General features: G+C 44.5%; 1 protein-coding gene across 2 annotated transcripts in view; it reads left to right on the top strand.

Annotated features, from left to right (window-relative positions):
* Positions 1–14,579, top strand: part of LOC143930856 (receptor-interacting serine/threonine-protein kinase 2-like) — an 89,287-nt gene extending 74,708 nt beyond the window's left edge. The window contains exons 10-11 of one of the 2 annotated variants that reach the window (XM_077455504.1): positions 6,109–6,219; positions 12,595–14,579. In XM_077455504.1, coding sequence (XP_077311630.1) covers positions 6,109–6,219; positions 12,595–12,899 — 416 coding nt within the window. In that variant the 3' untranslated portion in view covers positions 12,900–14,579. The remainder of the gene's footprint in view (positions 1–6,108; positions 6,220–12,594) is intronic. The other variant, XM_077455496.1, reaches the window with a different exon arrangement.
* The last annotated feature ends 6,249 nt before the right edge of the window (positions 14,580–20,828 follow it).

The following is a 20,828-nucleotide window of genomic DNA, read 5'->3' as shown; positions in this document are numbered from 1 at the left end:
TGACCAAATTCAAATTGGATATCTACAGGATGTTTGTACTAGTATTGGCCATATTGTCATTGGTCACTTTGAGAAGGGCCCTATGGCTGAAACCATGGGCGGTGGATCCAGCATCAAAATCTAACTGCTGCAAGATCCCTTATGATAGCAATCTTTTTGGGAGTAAGCTGGATTCAGCTATATCAAAGATGACTGGCAACAAATCCAGCTTAATTCTATTGTGTAGAAAACAAAAGGTCCAGAGAGGTCTATCATTCAAATGTCTCCTTTCGGACATATAAAACAGCAAAGGCCTACAGGTCAGAAAGGGTACCCAAGATTCTCTGTCAAGCTGCAGAAATCTAGGGCTTCTACTGCAGGGGAGCAGCAAAAATCATTTTGAGGGTATGCCCATCCGGAATGTGTCGGTGGGATCTAGACCCAGGCATTTTCATCATACATGGATGGAACATTTTTGAGACCCTTGGGTAGTAACGTCTATCACCATGGGACATTGGTGGAAATCTAAGGGGTCAATCATTTTCGGCTACCAGACTTCTGTTTTCAGTAGACAGGCGAAAAATTGTAGTATGTGATTGATTCACTTAAAAAAAAATGGGCAATAGTCAAATTCCTGAGTTTCCAGTGTTTCTAGTAAAGAAAAAGATGGGAGAATTACATCCAGTTTTGAAACCTCAAAACAAAATAGAACTGAAATCTTTCAAGATGGAGAGTCTTCAGTTGATTCTTTTCTTGATAAATCTAGTAGACTGGATACTCTCTTTACATTTATCAGATGCATATCTGCACGTCCCTATTCGCCTAACCTCATTTCCAGTTTCAAAGTCCACCTCTCCAAGCACGTTTTCTAAACTGCTTCTACCTATTCTATCACTCCTGAGGGAGAGAGGAATGAGAGTTTATCATTACCTAAATTATGTCCTTCTCCTGGCTATCTCTAAGCCCTAGTACACACGGTCGGAGAATCCATCGGAATGTGTCCTATCGGACCGTGTTGTCGAATAATCCGACTGTGTGTGGTATGCATCGGACTGTTTCCGTCGGACCAAATTTTCCAACTTGCTGGAAATATTTTCCGACAAACTGGTCCGATAGGACATACTCCGATCATGTGTCGAGAATTCCGATCGGAAAAAGTGCCACGCATGCTCAGATCAAATTCCTACATCAAAGCTATTGGCTACTAGCCTGAACGTAGTCCCATCGTAACTAAATTACGTCATCACGTTCTGAAAGATCGGATTTTTCGACAACTTTGTCTGACCGTGTGTATGCAACAGTTTCGGACAAGATCCGACGGACAAAATCTGACGGATTTGGTTGTCGGAATCTCCGACCGTGTGTACAAGGGCTAAGGCAATAAGAGTTTCCCTTTTGTGGAAGACTTGCATGGAGAACTTGCAAAGACATCACCTGATCATCACACCCATCTTGAGCATGGTTACTTCAGATGCCTGCCTGAAGGACTAGGGAGCACCTTTCGAAGATTTAAAAACCGCACAAGATTGATGGTTATTCAGTGCTCAGGACATAGTATCAAATCTACTGAAACTGAGAGCCTCCTTCAAAGACCTCCTAGCCTTTGCTGCTTTGTTAGAAAGAGTGTCTTGATACGCCTAGACAATAAGATGAAAGTGGCATACATACAAAGACAAGCAGCTGTTCCTTGATGGAAGTACAATATTCAAGTGGGCTTAGACCTACCTGTCGGACACAAGGGCACTATATATTTGACAGCTCACAACCAACTGGCTATTGCATTGTGGTTGATTTACTAAAACTGGAGAGTGCAAAATCTGATGCAGCTGTGCATTGTAGCCAATCAGATTCCAACTTCAGCCTATACAATTAAGCTTTGACAAAAAAAAAAACTAGAAGCTGATGTTTCTTTGCAAAACAGTTTAAGATTTTGCACTCTCCAGTTTTAGTAACTCAACCCCATTAAGTCTCTCTTTCCATTCCAACAACGAGTGGGTCCTCAGTGCATCAGCGTTCAGTCTGCTGACCATAAAATGGGGCTTGCCTCAAATAGACCTAGGAATATGAAGTGTGCCAGTTTCCTGGCAAGAGTCCCATATCCAAAAGTGAAGGGGGTGGACTGTTTGCAATAGAAACAGAAAAGTCAGTGCTACCCATACAACACATAGATAGCAGAGCTCCCAGGTGCTTGATCCACAGTCGCTGGCTGAGTAAAGTCATGTAGAAAAAGTTATCTGCACTCACTGGAGCACTGGGCTGTGGTGGGTGCGGGAGGGGCTGGCTCAGGCTTTCTGCAGATCGCTGAGAGGCTGAGCCAGGTGCCAGTCCAGTCTTCTGGGCAGATACTGACCATATGTTCAGGATTTTCAGAGCATGAACCTACTTAGTGATGGAGTGCAGAATGAACTGTGATCCATAGGAGAAATATAGCCAAAATAGCATTGGCCATTCTTCTCCTTTAACCTCCCTGGCGGTTTTCTCAAGTATTTATTTATTTATTTATTTGCAAATAGTCAAAAATGAAAAACATCTGTAAACGAAATGCAGCTAAACCTGAGTTACCGCATTTACATGCGTTTACAAGCTGTTACAGGCATTTGGCGTTTCAAATGCCTCTGAATATCCGTTCTGAACGCATTTATTCGCTTTCCAAAATATGCTTCTAAACTCAACTGCCCAGAAACAACTATAAATGTCCCTGTGTACATGTACTGATCAGATAACATACAGTAGAGGAGAGTTCAGGGGCAGCTGGAAAAAAACAGCCAACTGCTCCTTATGGTAAATAACCCCTTGCCACCCAGGCCAATCTGACACTTCTCTCCTACATGTAAACATCATCATTTTTTTGCTAGAAAATTACTCAGAACACCCAATTTTTTATGTCACATGGTATTTGCACAGCAGTTTCAAACACATTTTTTTTAAAGATTTCATGAATAATTTTCATTTAATGTTTCATGAATAAAAATAAATAAATAAATAAAACCACTAAAATTAGCCTGATTTTTTTTGTATAATGTGAAAGATGATGTTACGCCAGGTAAGTAGATACCTAACATGTTACTCTTTAAAATTGCGCACACTTGTGGAAGGGTGCCAAACTTCAGTACTTAAAAATCTCCATAGACGATGCTGTAAAAATGTTTGCAGGGTACTTGTTTAGAGTTACAAAGGAGGTCTAGTGCTAGAATTATTGCTCTCGCTCTAACGAATGTGGTGTATGTAACCTGTGTGTATCTGGCTCTGATACTAGCCAGTGCCTCACCAGCCACTGACCTCACCGCACGTCCCTGCTTCCCAGGGCACCTTTATTGCGCACAATAAGATAGATCTGGTTTAGCTGACAACTGTGAATTTCAGGGGATGGTCGGTTTTGCAAGCTTGTTCTACCAATCCTGGTCATTAACCACTTCCCGCCCATAGAACATCATATGACATTATGGTGATATCAGAATGATGTCTGCAGCTACAGGCATTATCTTTTTTTTCTGTTGGCGGTGCTGTTTAATGTAAAAGCAATCCTAGCGGGTTAATAGCTGCTGGATTGCTTCTACATGTGGTGAATGAATGAATGACTTGTATAGTGCTATCTATATGAACTGAATCGCCTCAGGGTGCTTTCTTGCCACTGGTGTCCATCTGCAGCTATTTATGTGGTCCTTTAACCTGTAGAGTCCCAACACACTTACAACATTGACATACACATACACATATTATGGCCATTTTTTTTGGACAGGGTATAATTAACCTACCAGCATGTCTTTTTTTGGAGTGTGGGAGGAAGCTGGAGTACCCGGAGGAAACCCACGCAGGCACAGGGAGAACAGGCAAACTCCAGGCAGATAGTGTTGTGGGCGGGATTTGAACCAGCAACCCTATTGCTGATAGGTGAAAGTGCTAACCACTATACCACTGTGTGGCCCTCCCCCCTCATGCCACCTTCTGCTGCTGTTGTGACAAAACGTCGAACCCAGCAGAATATTGAACCATGTCACTTCCTGTGACGTGGAATCAGCTGTTTTAGAAAACCACACGCACTCCTCGCTGACGTCAGGACACTGCATGTCAAATTTGTCGACCGATGGCCATCTTTTTACATCCACCCAAGTCTTGCATTTCAGACTTATTTTTAACAGTAAACTAAGCCTACAATCAGAAGGTGGCAGCGGGCGTCTTTTTACACCCATTCCACTTATATAGTGCAAAACAGTATTTACAAGTCGGTGACACTGTTTTCATGTTGAATTTTAAAAGCAGCGGCAGATCTGACAGGTTTGCTAATCTGACAGAACACAGCTGCTTTTAAAATTCATCATGAAAATAGTGGGACAAATTTGTAAATGCTGTATTTCACTATATAAGCGCAATGGGTGTAGAAAGATGTTTGCTGCCGCCTTCTGACTGCAGACTTGGTATGGCTGAGTGTGGGGTGTAGCAAAATGGCCGTCGGTCGTGAATTTGACATGCAGTGTCCTGACATCAGCGATGATGCACTGCGCATGCGCAGATGATGCAGTGTGCATGTTTTCTAAAATAGCTGATTCCACAACAGAAAGTGACGTGATTCGATATTCTGCCGAGTTTGACATTTTCGCAGAACATCGCCTTTTCGGGCTCTCCTGAATGCCAATAAAAAGGATCAAATAAAAATTAAAGAGACAGTGTCAATTTTTTTTAAATCAAATAAATAATAAAATAAAAAAATGTTAATGTGCTCACATGCAAAGGGGAATGCATACATAATCCCCCAAGCACATGTAAATGTGTTGGCACCACACATGTGAGGTATTGCTGCGAACGTCAGAGTGAGAGCAATAATTCTAATACCATACTCCCTGTGTGATTCTAAACTGGTAACCAGTAAAGGCTTTAAAGCTTTGCCAATGGAGGGGTACCATAGTTTGGCGCTGTTCCACAGGGGTATGCAATTTTAAAGCGTAACATGTTAGGTATCTATTTACTTTGCATAACATTATCTGATATTATATTGTGTTTGTGTGCACTAAAATACATTAGTGTGTTTTTTCACAAAAAAATTGCAAAACCCACAATTTTAATCTCTAAGGCAAGGGTCCTCAAACTGTGCCCCCCCCCCCCCCTTATGGCGGGTGTCCTATCATATAAGGTCCCCCATCCGATAGTGTCCGCTGTGTACTGCGCATGCGCAGTACACAGCAACACAGATTCCGAAAATTGCCGAGGATGAACGGCGCCTGCACTGTGAGTCCAGGTTCTATCCCCACCATCCAAGTGGACATAGAGTAGGAATATAAAAGAGCCGAGCGCAGCGAGGCCGAGCCCGAAGCTTAGCGAGCGAAACTCGTCCGCAAGGGGCCCTCTAATATTCACAACCCTATGTCCGCTTGGATGGTGGGGCTACCACCTCCACTCACAGCGCATGCGCCGTTCAGCTTCGGAGATTTTCCAAAGCTTCGTCTGCTCCGTACTGCGCATGCGCAGTACGGGGCAGACACTATATGATACCAGAACACCGGCCAGGGTGATATGTGGGCTCTGTGATATGGAGGCTCTGTGATATGGGGGCTCTGTGATATGGAGGATCTGGGATATGGAGGATCTGGGATATGGAGGATCTGGGATATGGAGGATCTGGGATATGGAGGCTCTGGGATATGGAGGTGCTGTGATATGGGGGATCTGTGAAATGGAGGCTCTGTGATATGGAGGATCTGGAATATGGAGGCTCTGTGATGTGGAGGCTCTGTGATGTGGAGGATCTGGGATATGGAGGCTCTGTGATATGGAGGCGCTGTGATATGGTGGCTCTGTGAAATGGAGGCTCTGTGATATGGGGGCTCTGTGATATGGGGGATCTGTGAAATGGAGGCTCTGTGATATGGGGGCTCTGTGATATGGGGGCTCTGTGAAATTGAGGCTCTGTGATATGGGGGCTCTGTGGTATTGAGGCTCTGTGATATGGGGGCTCTGTGATATGGGGACTCTGTGATATGGGGACTCTGTGATATGGGGACTCTGTGATATAGGGGCTCTGTGATTTTATAAATTAGTGTGTGGGTGCCTTAAAAGTAAATTTGATAGTAAACCTTTCTAACCTGTCAGAAATATTTCAGATGAGTTCACTGTACTTTACCCTCTATTCCTCAGCCAGCCTTCCAGTTACAACTTCTACGAACAGTAGTCATATGCTTACAATTGGACATCATCCAAGAACAGAAAGGAACAGTAGGGTCGGTTGGGCACATGTGGAGCCAGCAGGTAAGAACTTGAGTTTCCAAGAATATAGATGTAACATTTTAGACCTTAAGCCACATGCTCAGGGTAATGGATGCTGGCTCAAGAAGAAGGGGTATTTTAAGGTAGAATAGGGGAAAAAAAGAGAACAAGAGAACAAGAGATGGGGAGAAAGAGCCCATAGAAACAAATTCTGTCCCAACTGTCATTCTTACAGTGAATTCCAATTAGAATATATGTATTATTGACTATTGGGCTACAATAATATTTTCCTTTTGCGTTAGGCTCGGTTCACACAGGACGCGGCACGACTTGCAGCGCCGCGACCTGCCGCGACCTCAGCGGCGACTTGCAAAACGACTTCTGTATAGAAGTCAATGCAAGTCGCCCGAAGTCGCCGCAAAAGTAGTACAGGAACCTTTTTTCTAAGTCGGAGCGACTCGAGTCGCTCCTATTAGAACGGTTCCGTAGTACAGAACGGGGGCGACTTGTCAGGCGGCGAAGTCGCCTGGACAAGTCGCCCCTGTGTGAACCGAGCCTTACTGCACTTTACACTTTTTTTTCTTTCTCTTTGTATTGATAATGCGTTATTTTGCATTTTCTACAGAAATACAATGACTATAGGCACAGTACAGTACCTCTTCACATCCAATCACATTTCAGTTTATTATAGGTGTAGCGGCCATAACCCTTGCAGGATGGCCTTGACTTATTGGGCTTACCAGTTACCTTCTCTTGGCCTGCTCTTCCACGTCTAGGGGTTCCCAGGGTTGATACCCAACAAGTTGAACGCTGACATGAATAAAGTTCTTTTTAAAAGGTTTTATTTTTCAGTGGTAACATCCAATACAACAGTCTCTCATGGGAACAAAGGGCACCGGAGAAGAACTCAGGCACCTTGAACTGCAGGTCTAGCAAAGTCTCTAATTCCACCCAGAGAGTAGCCACACGCATCTGGGTACTTCAAGGCTGAAAAGATCTCTAGCCAGAGATCATGACAGTCAGCACGTTGACTCAAAACTTGAAACAATCCTATGAACGTGTACAATTGTAACTAAGGGTGAACAGGAACCTTTTCCTCAGTACCTGGAATGTTTCCCGTCTCCTTAATGGTAGTGGAAATGCATGGATTCGTCAGTGTCCTTCCCAACTCAGTAACCAGGCACTTCCCAGGATGCCACTTGCCGGCCCTCCTCAGAAGAGTCCTCCCCCGGTAACTTCCACAAGCTGTGGTGCCTCTCCAAGCCGAGAGTACACCCGGACACTTTGAATACTCCCTTAGTTACCAGCAGGTTCCAAGACTCGGGAACAGACGGATCCCTACCCCAGACCAGACGGCTCTACTAGGTGCCTCTATCAGGAACATGTTGCGGGATGTCGAATACCCCGTGACCGGGACTCCTCACGGGGCTACCCCGGTCCTGGAACCAGAACAGACCACACGGGTCTCACAAACTCCTCTCCCCTAAGCACGTGACCCACACATCTTAAGTTCCCCTTCCCAGACTCCTCAGCGGGACCCGGGACTTCCACTGATTGGTTCAGAGAAGGTTGATACTCAAAACGTCCAACCAGGCCTGGTTCTGGCCTGTCATGTGCACCTCACTGCTCACATGACCAGGCAGAACTTCCTGATGCCAAGGCCAACCTACGTAATTAACCCTCAGAATTCCTACTGTTCTGAGACAAAAAAACTAAATTTACATGCATATGACATTTTGACCATAGGTATAGCCCTCTTTTTGGGGGGTGGTTATGAGAAATGGATCTCCCCAAATAGGATATTGCACTAAACCTTTAGGTATATAAGAGAACAAGAACCTTCACTAAGTGGAAGAGTGGGTTTGCTAAAAAAAAAGTTGCCAGTGCCTCCACCCAGGACAGAGCCTCTGTGAACAGAATGGATTCCCCTACTGGGAAATAATTTGTAATTGAGAGCAGAGGAACTACTGCAACCAGCATATAACATTAACCACAAGTACTGTATATAGATGCATACCAGTATACAAATGATACAGGCTTTATATAAGAGATTAATAACAGCACATACATCCAATGTACTAACAGGTATTATCAACAAAAGGGCCCAATGCAAGTCCTGGTGGAATTGTACACATAAAACTGGGTATATATATATATATATATATATATATATATATATATATATATATATAGTTATTATGGCTGGGTTCATACTAGTGCGAATTGGATGCGGCAGGAGAGTGTGCTCGGCACTCAATGGAGCCGGTTCACACATATCTGTGGCGGCTGCAAAGCGGATTGCACAGGGGTCCTGTGCATCTTTGGCTCGATTTAAGGTCCGAATTCAGTCAAAAATTTGGGCCTTATTCGTCACCTGAAACAGAGAACAAGAACACGCCAGACCCCTGCTGTGAGCCACATGCGAATTAAGTGTGACCCCATCCTTATAGAAATACCTCCAGATGAATGTTGCAGCAAAGTCCAGTTGCAGGGGCCCCTCAGGATGATGTAGTGTCTATCATTGTGTTGGAGACCTGAAGACAAAACCAACGCTCATGGGGATATCCTCCAAATGTTGTCCAAACAGCCTGGAATGGGACTTCTCATCAGCAGGAACTGTGGTGTGGAACTGGAACTGGAGTCAACCTATCTACTTTGCACTTTAGTCCCTCTCTAGTAATGTACACTTAATCTCTTCTGGTCTGGGATTTAGTAGCATAAACAGGACATGTGGCTGAGACTTTCTCCTTCTCTCCACTTCCTCCTTCTGGGCTTCGTAGCCAACAGCCAGGAACAGGAAGTGCATGATATATATACAGGCATTTAAAGGGGTTGTAAACCCGCTTGTTTTTTCACCTTAATGTACCCTATGCGTTAAGGTGAAAAAACTTCTGACACTGACCAGCCTCTCCCCCCCCCCCGTTTTACTCACCATTTGTTCCCTCGACGGAGACACACTCGCCGGGGGCCGAGTCCTGCATTCTGTGTGAAAGTACACTGAAGGTCGGACTCAGGAGGGCACCCGCATGGATTTCCACCTTAGGAGAGGCTTCTCCAACTTGGATACCTGATGCTGGGGGGAGCTACCATCACCACTGGGGGACCCCAGAAGTTTGGGGCAGAGGATCGGGGGCACTCTGTGCAAAACAAACTGCACAATGGTTGTAAATATGACATGTTTTTATTTAAAAAAAAAAAATTGGGTTTACAGCCCCTTTAAAGGTTCATATAGTAAAGGGCAGCAGATACATACATAGGAAATTCTGCATTGTCTTATTGGAGAAAACTGTGTTTATCTACATAGATGAATACTTATTCATCCATATAGATAGCCGAGCATAAAGCTTTGTAAAATTAAAACAATTTTTTCACAGTTTTTAACATAAAGCTCATTTAAGATATTGATCTTAATGGCCAACAAAAACGTACGTGGACAGTCAGATGTTCAAACATATTCTTACATCCTCCTGTATGTTCGTCACCCCTTTTTTGGCACATGCATGCTTGGGTCACTAATGCAGACCTGAGCATGCATGTTTAATCAATAAAAAGGGGTCAATCAATAAATGGCAAGCAGCAGCTTTGTTGGCTCTTTTGGGAGGAACAGTATTAATTTGACGAGGTTTTACAACCTTCCCCAGATTTGTCACCAGCCAGTGTCTGCTGCTGCCATAGTCAATAAGCAGGTTGAAAATTGCCTTCTGGGTAACCATTTATTAAGCTGCCTGCACTAGTCACTGGTTTGTGTACACACATATAAAAGAAACCTCTGTTCATTGTGATGGAATTTAGGGACCACTAACATAATTTTTAATGAAGTCAATGTAATACTACTAACAAACTGCACACCTTGGGCCTTAACTAAACACTTTTGGTCAGGTTTCAAAAATGTGTCCTCTTTATCATTCAGCCACATAAGCATATTTTTTATCCAACAGGCTCCATTAGGCTGGTCATACATCAGAAGATTTTAGTTCCAAAATTTAGTTTTAGGAACATTTGTTCAATTTGCAAATCATTAGTATGATTTAAGTTAATTTTCAATTGTAGCGATGACAAAATCTCAAAGGAGCTAGATGGAAAATGTTTCCATCTGAATGTGGTTTTTGTTTGAAAATCTATTATGCCCTATACACACGGTCAGAAATTCCAATGGAAAAAGTAAGATCGGATTATGTTGTCGGAAAATCTGATCGTGTGTGGGACTATTTTCTGTTGGATTTTCCAACACACAAAGTTTGTGAGCAGGATCTAAAATTTTCTGACAACAAAATCAAATCGCATAAATTCTGATCATGTGAAGACAGTTCCAACAGACAGAGTGCCACGCATGCTCAGAATAAACTAAGAGACAAAAGCTATCGGCTACTGGCTCGTTTATAGTCCTGACATACGGTTTGACATCAGCTCGTTCAGAACGATCGGATTTTCCGACAACTTTGTGCAACCATGTGTATGCAATACAAGTTTCGGACAAAATCCGTCTGAAAAAATGTGATGGATTTTGTGGTCGGAATGTCCAACCGTGTGTACAGGGCATTAGTGTATAGATAACTTTAGAAAGATAACATTCTCAAAGGCACATAATGATGTTATCACTTGGGTTGCTTAATATATTAATGCTTATATGTAACTGAGTGCTAGGCTGCAAGGACTAGGCCATGACATTATCAGTAGCTACCTGTGCACTGGGAGCAAACAGACATGCTGGGGGAGTCGGAGGGCTAGCAGCACTTAATAGACTGTGAAACTGGCCGCATTGGAAGTTGGGAATTGAAATCCGGACAGGGTGAATTATTGCGGGCCCTCGTTACTACATGTACTACATCTCCCAGAAGGGTTGGGACAGGGGAAGAGAGAAAAAAACACTATCTTCCTGTTTTTTTTTTTGAGCATGTAGTCTTTTGCTGTGGGAAACAGTATTTAACAGATTCCTGAAGTCAGACCTGCTTGCAGCTAGAGCTGCGGCCTTGGGCATATCACTGTGAGACTGCAAAAAGAGAGCATTGGAGAACACAGAGATTGGGACTCTGTTACCACCGCCAAGAGCATAGCACTTCACCCTCCCCCCTAAAGAGGTACCACCAAGTGAGCCAAGATCCAGAGCCACACTGACCCGGGGCACAGGATTCCTTTCCATGCATTGTTTTTTTTTATGCTAGGTCACAGAATCTCCTGAGAAGGCCTTTAGCTGCGGCAAACTATAGCCATTAGAGAGACTGAACCCTTAAGAACTGACCACACAGGTGTCATGTAGCCTATTGCTGCCTGCAGGCCTTACTCTGACTTTTCACATGTGCACCAATGGTATGATTAGGCCCCAATGAAGAGTCAGGACTAAAGACTGTCCATTTACAGTGCCACATACAGACCTTTGCTAGTTGCTTAGTTCAGAGGTACCACCCAGGAGTATCACACAAGACTTAGTTATTCTCTACGGGTGTACTCTATGTGGTTGCAATATCCTTATTCACTGCCCACTAATGATTTTGATGGTTTATTCTAGTCTAGTGGTACAGAACTCTAATTTAAGTTGCTTTGAGATAGTGAGTATACTGTCTAACAGGCTCTGCTAAACCTACCTTCTGTATGTTTATTTATGCTTAAACCGTTATTTACTACAACTCCTGCCAATACATTGAGTTCCTTTACCACTAAGCGATCTCGTGTTCATTTCCCAGTATTAGCTCGATACCAAGTCAAAGGTATCTTTTTTGAGACACTGCGTACACACGATCGAATTGTCCGGCAGAATTGGTCCGGCAAACAATCCGGCGGACTTTATAACGAACGGACTTGGCCACACACGGACGCTCCGAAAGTCTGGCGATTTCTAACACAATGACGTACAGCACGTACGACGGGACTAGAAAAAGGAAGTTCAATAGCCAGTAGCCAATAGCTTCCTTCTCGTACTTGCTTCAGAGCATGCGTCATTCTTAGTCCGCCGGACTAGCACACTGACGAACAGATTGTCCGCTGAAAGCCAAGTCTGGCGGACAAATTTTGAGTCAAAACTACTTTCTAAGTCTGCCGGACTTTACGATGAAAAAGTCCGCTAGAGCCCACACACGATCCAATTGTCCGGCGTACTGTGGTCCGGCGGACCTAGTCCACCGGACAATTCGATCGTGTGTACGCGGCATAAGTATTTGTGGTGATTTCCGTTCAACCAGCCAGGCGTAGAACAGAGAACCCAAGATACCAATCGGCTCTTTCGGGGTGGTGGTGTTACATTTGCATTTGAATTCTTCCTGGCAGAGCTTACCAGAAAACCCTACATCTGTTTTAGTGATGATAATAAATTACTCCTGCATTCTCAGGGATCCAAGTGCAGCTTATGCATTTTGCGGCGTTATTGTCTTTAAGTGCCCTATTTTTTGTCTAACAGCAGATTGTCTTTTTCTTCCTCTTTAGGTCATTCCAACCCCCCTCCTCTTTTAGGGTGCAGCAATTATGTTGAGACTTTGAATAGAAACCTAGAGGTTTTCTTAAACAGCATCACAGAAGGGCATCTCAACCAACTTATTGACATCATGATGTCCAAATTTGTGCTGTCCAGAGATGACGCTGAATACATTAACGCAGAGCAAACTCGGAAAGACAGAATAAGGAAATACATTGAAACCTGCTGTGAAAAGGGAGAAGAAGCCTCTCGGTTGACTTTGCACAGCCTCCTCTCCCGGAAAATCATTTATATGAATCCTGTAAAATATGCTTGACAATAGGAATTACCCATCATGTTCACATCTGTGGGTTATTCTTGCTGTTTGTAGCTCAAGTTGCATGCTGAATCAGAGTTTGTTACTCATTTCGGGATCAATGACTGGAAACACTGCATAGATTGGTCATATATCAGAAACTGGCAACTAATGGTTGAAATTTATTTATGGTATTCACTAGACTTACCTATGGCTGAAGTCCATCCATACCATTTTTCCTTATTTATCGGTTTAACATGCAATGCATTTTTTCAGTGGTATTGTATTTGGACCAATTCCAGCATATGTAAAAAAAATAGATTAAATGGAATCTTTTTGTTATTACTATTCTCCTTAGGCAAATGCACAGTTCTAGGATTTATGCTGAACAAACAGGTATACTATAAATATTAAAAATATGGTGTGCATTGCTTCAGTCCTGTGCAGGGTTGGAGTACCACATATACAACTGGGCTGCAATATCTTTTGTTTAAAATAGGTGTAGCATCAGTGAAGATGATGTACAAGGCCTTATTCTGGTTGAGGGTACAGTTTCCCATCATTGCATAAATTGCAGGTTCTCTTTCTTAGATGGAAATAGCTCCTCATTCGGAGGTTGATGCGCCTTTGTAGGAGTATACTTGTATGATTTTGGCATAAGGTCGTAATGCCCTACCCTACATCTCAGATCATGGCCATTCATCCCTGAAATATGTGCTTTATTCTCGTTGTAGGTATAGTGATTCCATCTTGTGTTCCATGTATGTACAGTGTTTGAATAGTTTATAATAAAAGTTTTGTGGCTATGCAAGATAGCATGGAAAGTGTATGTAAAGCCAAAAGTTATTTTTCAGTTTTAGATAAAGCAGGTCAGAACCCCTGTAAGGTTTTTATTGCTGTCTGTGTCCCCTGGGAGATTTATTCTCTCTATTTGTCCCAGTGACTATTGTCAAAGGGACTGAAAGTGATAGCAAATTCAAAATTATGCTGACACAGGGACAGGGGGTGATGGGAAATCTTCCAATGAGGTAAACCTCTGGTGACAGCTGTCACCAGACAGAGAAGATATCCCCTTACTTTTGAGAGATCTTCTCATACGTTTTGCCGCGTCTCTGGGACAGGAAGTAAAGAGAAATTTTCCCAGGACACAGACAGAAAAAAAATGACAAATATCCAAAGTATTACTTTATCTATCCCAAGCTAAAAATGCATTTTTGCTTTACATCCACTTTAAGGCTAGGTTCACATATATGCGAATTGGATGCAGTTTCTCCACATCCAATTCACATTGGAACCAGTTCACACAGGTCCGGGGCGGCCTCGGTCCGCATTCAAAAAGGGTTCGGTGCGTCTTTGGGTCTGGTTCAGGTGCGAATTGAGACAAAAACTCAGAACTGATTCATACCTGAGCCGGTAAATAGCCATGCACCAGTCCCCAGGCACGAACCTGCGGCAGCATATGTGTGAGCCTGGCCAAAATTGTGTTATATCACATTGTGAATACTGACTGACATGTAACCTTTGATTTTACGGTATGTCTGTAGAATGCAGTTCTCAATAATGTAATGTTCTGATGTTGTTTTTGGTAAAGTATCACTACATAATTACTAAAGCTGTTTGGGCCAAAGAAAGTTTAACCTCAGGGCTGTTCTAAGGCACGTGGCTCTGCATCTTTATATATATATTGTAATGTTCGGGGGACCAGGTAGACCGCAGGACACAGGCTTTTCATACAACAAACGGTTTATTAACTTAAATAGCTTTACAGCAGCCAAAAACAAAAGGAAAAAGATTTGTAGTCTCACCGACTTGCAAAGTCCAGAACAGCTGTCCTTATCAGAAACAGAGCTTGGTCTTGATGGCAGGTAGCTTCTCCTACCAGGAGCCTTCCAAACAGGACACTGCTGTCCACTTCATTTGCTGCAACCCAAAACAAACGCCAAACACCATCCACCATGTGTTCTCCACTCCTCCACACCCATCTACAACTTCCTGTCTTGCCTTTTAAAGACACTTCCTCTAACAGGTGGGTTAATCAATTTTCATTCCCTAAAGAGAGCACAACCCAAACAGAGGGGAAATATAGCGTCCTTCCAGGACCCAGCCACGGCGTCCATTACATATCCCCCCCCTGTGCCCCAACGCCAAGGAGGTGGAGGCAACAGTGGAGCTCAAACAATGGACTCGGGAGAGGGCATCTGCGTTTTGATGCAGTCTCCCGGGCCTATGCTCCACTACAAACTTAAATTCCTGGAGTGCCAGGAACCACCGGGTAACCCTGGCATTAGTCCCTTTTCCCTGTCTCAGCCATGTTAAAGGGGCATGGTCAGAAATCAACCTAAACTTCCTCCCCAAAAGGTAATATCTGAGGGATTCCAGAGCCCACTTAATGGCCAGACACTCTCGTTCAATTATGGCATAGTTTTTCTCCGCTGGTGTTAACTTCCTGCTGAGGAAGACTATCGGGTGTTCCTCGCCATGAATAACCTGTGACAACACCGCTCCCAATCCTACATCGGAAGCATCAGTCTGGACAATAAATTCTTTTGAAAAATTGGGTGCTACAAGGACAGGGTGTTGGCACAGCGCCGACTTGAGCTCCAAAAAAGCCTTCTCAGCGTCTGCATTCCACTCCACCATGACCGATTTCCGACCCTTAGTCAGATCGGTCAACGGAGCCGCCAACGTGGCAAAGTTGGGTACAAACCTCCTGTAGTATCCCACCATGCCCAGGAATGCACGTACCTGCTTTTTTGTGAGGGGGCGGGGCCAATTCTGTATAGCCTCTATCTTGTTGACCTGAGGTTTCACTACCCCTCTACCCACGATATAACCCAGGTATTTCACCTCCTCCATTCCCAAAGCACATTTTTCAGGGTTTATTGTAAACCCCTCCTTCCAAAGAGAGTCCAGCACTGCCTGCACTTTGGGCAAATGGGATTCCCAGTCTTTGCTAAAAATGACTATATCGTCCAAGTATACTGAGGCATACTTCCGGTGAGGTCGTAAAATCCTATCCATTGCTCTCTGGAAAGTGGCTGGAGCAGTTTGCAATCCAAAAGGCATCCTTTTGTACTGAAAACTCCCCTCTGGGGTAGAAAAAGCAGTTTTCTCTCTAGCAGCCTTAGTCAACGGTATTTGCCAATACCCCTTGGTAAGGTCTAACGTAGTGATATACCTGGCTGGACCTAGTCTCTCGATAAGCTCATCTACCCGGGGCATAGGGTAGGCATCAAACCGGGAAACTTCATTAAGTTTCCGGAAATCATTGCAGAATCGCAGAGTCCCGTTGGGCTTCGGTACCAACACAATCGGGCTCGACCACTCACTCTGCGATTCCTCAATAATCCCTAGGTCTAACATCTTTTTTACTTCCTCTGAAACGGCCTTCCTTTGAGCCTCTGGGATGCGGTAGGGCCGGACAAAAACTTTGACTCCTGGTTCTGTGACAATATCATGCTCTACGACACTAGTGAGCCCGGGCAAGTCTGAAAATTTTTCTTTATTTCTCTGCAAGAACTCCTTTGCCTGCTGACTTTGGGTTTTAGACAGGGTATTTGCTATTTGGACACTCTCCACCCCAACCCGAGGCTCAAGTTTTGTACTAGCCAGGGAGGTCGCTGGTTCCCTGTCTGTCCAGGGCTTTAACAAGTTTACATGATATATCTGGAAGGGTTTCCTCTTGCCTGGTTGGTGGACTCTATAATTTACCTCTCCCATTTTTTCCACAACCTCGAAAGGGCCTTGCCATCTGGCCAAGAATTTACTTTCCACAGTGGGAATCAACACTGCTACTCGATCCCCCACTTGGAAGTTCCTAATTTTGGCTGCCCTATTATAGACCTGTCGTTGAGCCTCCTGGGCTTTTTGTAAGTGTTCCTTAACTAGCGGCATCACAGTTCGGATCCTCTCCTGCATTTGAGAGACATATTCAAGAACACTTTTATGCTGGATTGGTTCACTTTCCCATTCTTCTTTAACAAAGTCCAGTAGTCCGCGAGGTCTCCGCCCATATACCAATTCAAAGGGCGAAAACCCAGTGGAGGCCTGGGGCACTTCTCGGATAGCGAACAGGAGAGCTGGTAACAAGCAGTCCCAGTCTTTCCCATCCCTTTGTACCACTCTCTTGAGCATAGACTTAAGGGTCTTATTAAAACGTTCTACCAATCCATCTGTTTGGGGATGGTAGACCGATGTGCGCAGCTGTTTAATCCGGAACAGTTTGCATACATCAGCCATAACCTTCGACATAAACGGGGTGCCCTGGTCTGTGAGTATTTCCTTGGGAAAACCTGTCCGTGTAAACAACTGGAATAACTCCCGTGCAATAGCCTTAGAGGAGGTATTCCGCAGGGGTAGCGCCTCAGGATATCGAGTGGCATAGTCAAGGATCACTAGTATGTAAGAATGCCCTCGAGCCGACTTTACCAAGGGACCCACTATATCCATGGCTATCCTCTCGAATGGGACCTCAATTATGGGTAGAGGGACCAACGGGCTCCGGAAATGGGTCGCCGGAGCGGTCAACTGACAGGTGGGACAAGAGGTACAGTATCTCCTTACCTCTGCTTTCAAGCCTGGCCAGTAAAACCGGTCGGCGATCCGTGCCTCCGTCTTTTCAACTCCCAGGTGTCCCCCTAACACATCATCATGGGCCAGGTCCAGGACCTTGCGTCTATATTGTTGGGGTACCAATAATTGTTCTACCACATTTTCTCTCACTTTAGTAACCCGATAAAGCAATTCATTACGTATTGAAAAATGTGGCCACCGCTCATTAGCACCTGGCTCTTGGGGCTCCCCATTTATTACTACAACCTGTTCCCGTGCCCTGGCCAAAGTGGGGTCCTGCATCTGGGCAGTACCAAATGCCCCCTGGGGAACACCCAAATCTGGCAAGTCAGGGGTAGAGGCCATTTCCTCATCGTCTTCCCCCAGCATTACCTGAAGCGGGGAAGGTTCCCCCCCCTCAGTGTTCAGGTAGGTCTGAGAACCCCACATATTGACATCTTTAACAGTATCAGCACTATTTTCATCATTATTAACCAAAGTCTTGGCGTTTTTATCAACTGGGTCCATATTATGAACATGTGGCATCTCAGGGTTATTACCCTCTACAACAGGAACAGAGGGACTAGTTTCTTCCCAGTCTCTGGACCTTTCAGATAGTTCTCCTTGTCTCCAAAGTTTTGCAAATAATGGACAGTCTCGTCCTATGATAACGTCATGTACCAAGTTCTTTACCACCCCCACCTCTTGAGTACCAGTGCCACATGCTGTGGAGATGGACACCGAGATGAGAGGGTACTCTCTAGTGTCCCCATGAATGCACACAACCCGCAAAATTTTGCTTACCGGACCGATCTTCCCAATTACTCTAGGGTGAACCAGGGTTACCATGCTTCCAGAGTCCAGCAAGGCCCATGCAGGGTGGTGGTTCACTTGGACTTCACACTCAAAATTCCTCTCTCCAAGGTCAAGATGTGTTGTACACGATTTATGGGCATAAAAAGACCCCCTCCGAAGAACCCCGCATTCCATGGGTTCTTCCTGCAATGGGCAGTGGGCCCGGGTATGGCCCCAGGCATGACATCGCCAACATTGTACATCCCCTCCTCTCCGATCAGGAACAGGTCGCTGAGGGGGTAACGGGTGTGACTCTTGGCCTTCCGGGGTGTTGGTTCCAGGGCTCCTGGGGACATCCGTTCGAAGGGCGGCAGTTGGTCGGAAGGGCCGTGGCCGACTGGGCCCTTGACGCTTGGTGGGGCCAAGCAGATCCTCCACCACCGTATATCGTTCCACCATCTCAACAAGGCCGTTCGCGGTTTTGGGGTCTCCATGACTGACCCACCGTTGAAGGTCATCTGGCAGTGACCTTAAGTACCGGTCCAGCACGATCCGCTCCACAATTTGGGGGCCAGACAACACTTCGGGCTGTAGCCATTTTTTTACTAGTTGCACCAGGTCATGCATTTGAGATCGTGGTGGCCGGTTTGAACGATACTTCCATTGGTGCACTCGTTGGGCCCGAACGGCCGTAGTCACCCCCAACCGAGCCAGTATTTCTGCCTTTAGTTTTTGATAATTTTTAGCATCTTCTGGTGGTAGGTCAAAATAGGCTTTTTGAGAATCTCCGGTGAGGAAGGGAGCAATTAAGCCGGCCCACTGGTCCTGGGGCCACCCTTCTCTCTCTGCCGTCCTCTCAAATGTTGCCAGAAACGCCTCTACGTCATCACTCGGGGACAACTTCTGCAAGAAATGGCTTGCCCTTATGGTCACCTGGTTGCCAGGGGCAACGGCCACTTGTTCACGGACCTGAGAAAGCTGCTGCACTGCTTCTTTTAAGGCCGCCATCTGATCCTGCATAACCCCTTGTTGGGTCGCTTGCTGGGCTGCTAACTGGGCCACCAACAGGCGAGTATTTTCTTGCTGCAAAGCCAGTGCCTCGTTGTGCTGCGTTGCTAAGCGCTGATTAGCTTCCTCATGGCGGGTCTGAGCTTGTATATTTGCCAAGGACAGCTGTTTAATTAGCTCCTCCATTGTTTCAGCTTTCCGCAGTTGTGCAGCTTTAACCCAGGACATAAATTCACTGTACTGTCCCTTTAAATGTCAGTTCAAATTCACAAAAAAAAAAAAAAAAAAAATAGCAAGAAAAAAATGCCTGTTACTTTGTCCTGCCCGCATTCGAGCACCACTTGTAATGTTCGGGGGACCAGGTAGACCGCAGGACACAGGCTTTTCATACAACAAACGGTTTATTAACTTAAATAGCTTTACAGCAGCCAAAAACAAAAGGAAAAAGATTTGTAGTCTCACCGACTTGCAAAGTCCAGAACAGCTGTCCTTATCAGAAACAGAGCTTGGTCTTGATGGCAGGTAGCTTCTCCTACCAGGAGCCTTCCAAACAGGACACTGCTGTCCACTTCATTTGCTGCAACCCAAAACAAACGCCAAACACCATCCACCATGTGTTCTCCACTCCTCCACACCCATCTACAACTTCCTGTCTTGCCTTTTAAAGACACTTCCTCTAACAGGTGGGTTAATCAATTTTGATTCCCTAAAGAGAGCACAACCCAAACAGAGGGGAAATATAGCGTCCTTCCAGGACCCAGCCACGGCGTCCATTACAATATATATATATATATATATATATATATATATATATATATATATGTATATATATATATATAATAGTATTTTTATATATTTTTTTAAAATTAACATGCTACCAAATAGCAATAGAATATTGAAATTTGTTAAAATGACTGTCAGACTGTGGGGTGGATTTACTAAAGGCAAATAGACTGTGCACTTTGCAAGTTAAAGTGGTAGTAAACTGCTAAACTTTTTTTTCGTACCCTGCAAGGTAAAGGTATATTGTGCTAGTAGGCATTGTATACTAGCAAATTATATTAAAAACTCCTTAAAATTAAAGTGGATGTAAACCCACTCTCATCCTTTCTAAACTACTGCAATATTGGTTATCTAGAAGGATATGCATGCCTCCTGCATGTATACTTATCTGTCAAATGTCTCTCCTCTGTCTGCTATGAGACCCAAAAAACTGCAGATTTTGTGGGTGGGTCTGTTTTCCAGGTCTTAGTGGGTGGAGTCGTGATGTGAGTAGACTCCCCGCCCACTTCTACACTCCCCTTATCAAAATGACTTTTTCTCCTGTGTATTTCTTACACTGAACTTCTGCTGTGATCACTAACATCCAGTCAAAACCCAGAAAAGTCCCCACATGACTTCAGCATGCCAAATCATGCTGAGGTGTGGAACAGCCAATCCTTGGAGAGCTGCTGTAGAAAGGAGTGGGAGGGAATTAAAAAATAATGCATGTCTCTTAGGCTAGTGCACAAGATATGTAAATCACCTGTCACTCACAGCAAGGGGGAGGATTTGACAAAGTTTTTCTGTTTGTCAAGCTTTATCTCACTGAAAAAT

This window comes from Lithobates pipiens, unplaced genomic scaffold, assembly GCF_037356315.1.
Source record: "Lithobates pipiens isolate NorthernLeopardFrog02 unplaced genomic scaffold, aLitPip1_a1.2 Scaffold_10, whole genome shotgun sequence".
Lineage (NCBI taxonomy): Eukaryota > Metazoa > Chordata > Amphibia > Anura > Ranidae > Lithobates > Lithobates pipiens.
The sequence above is the reverse complement of the archived record's forward strand: the minus strand, read 5'-3'. Positions and strand labels throughout refer to the sequence as shown.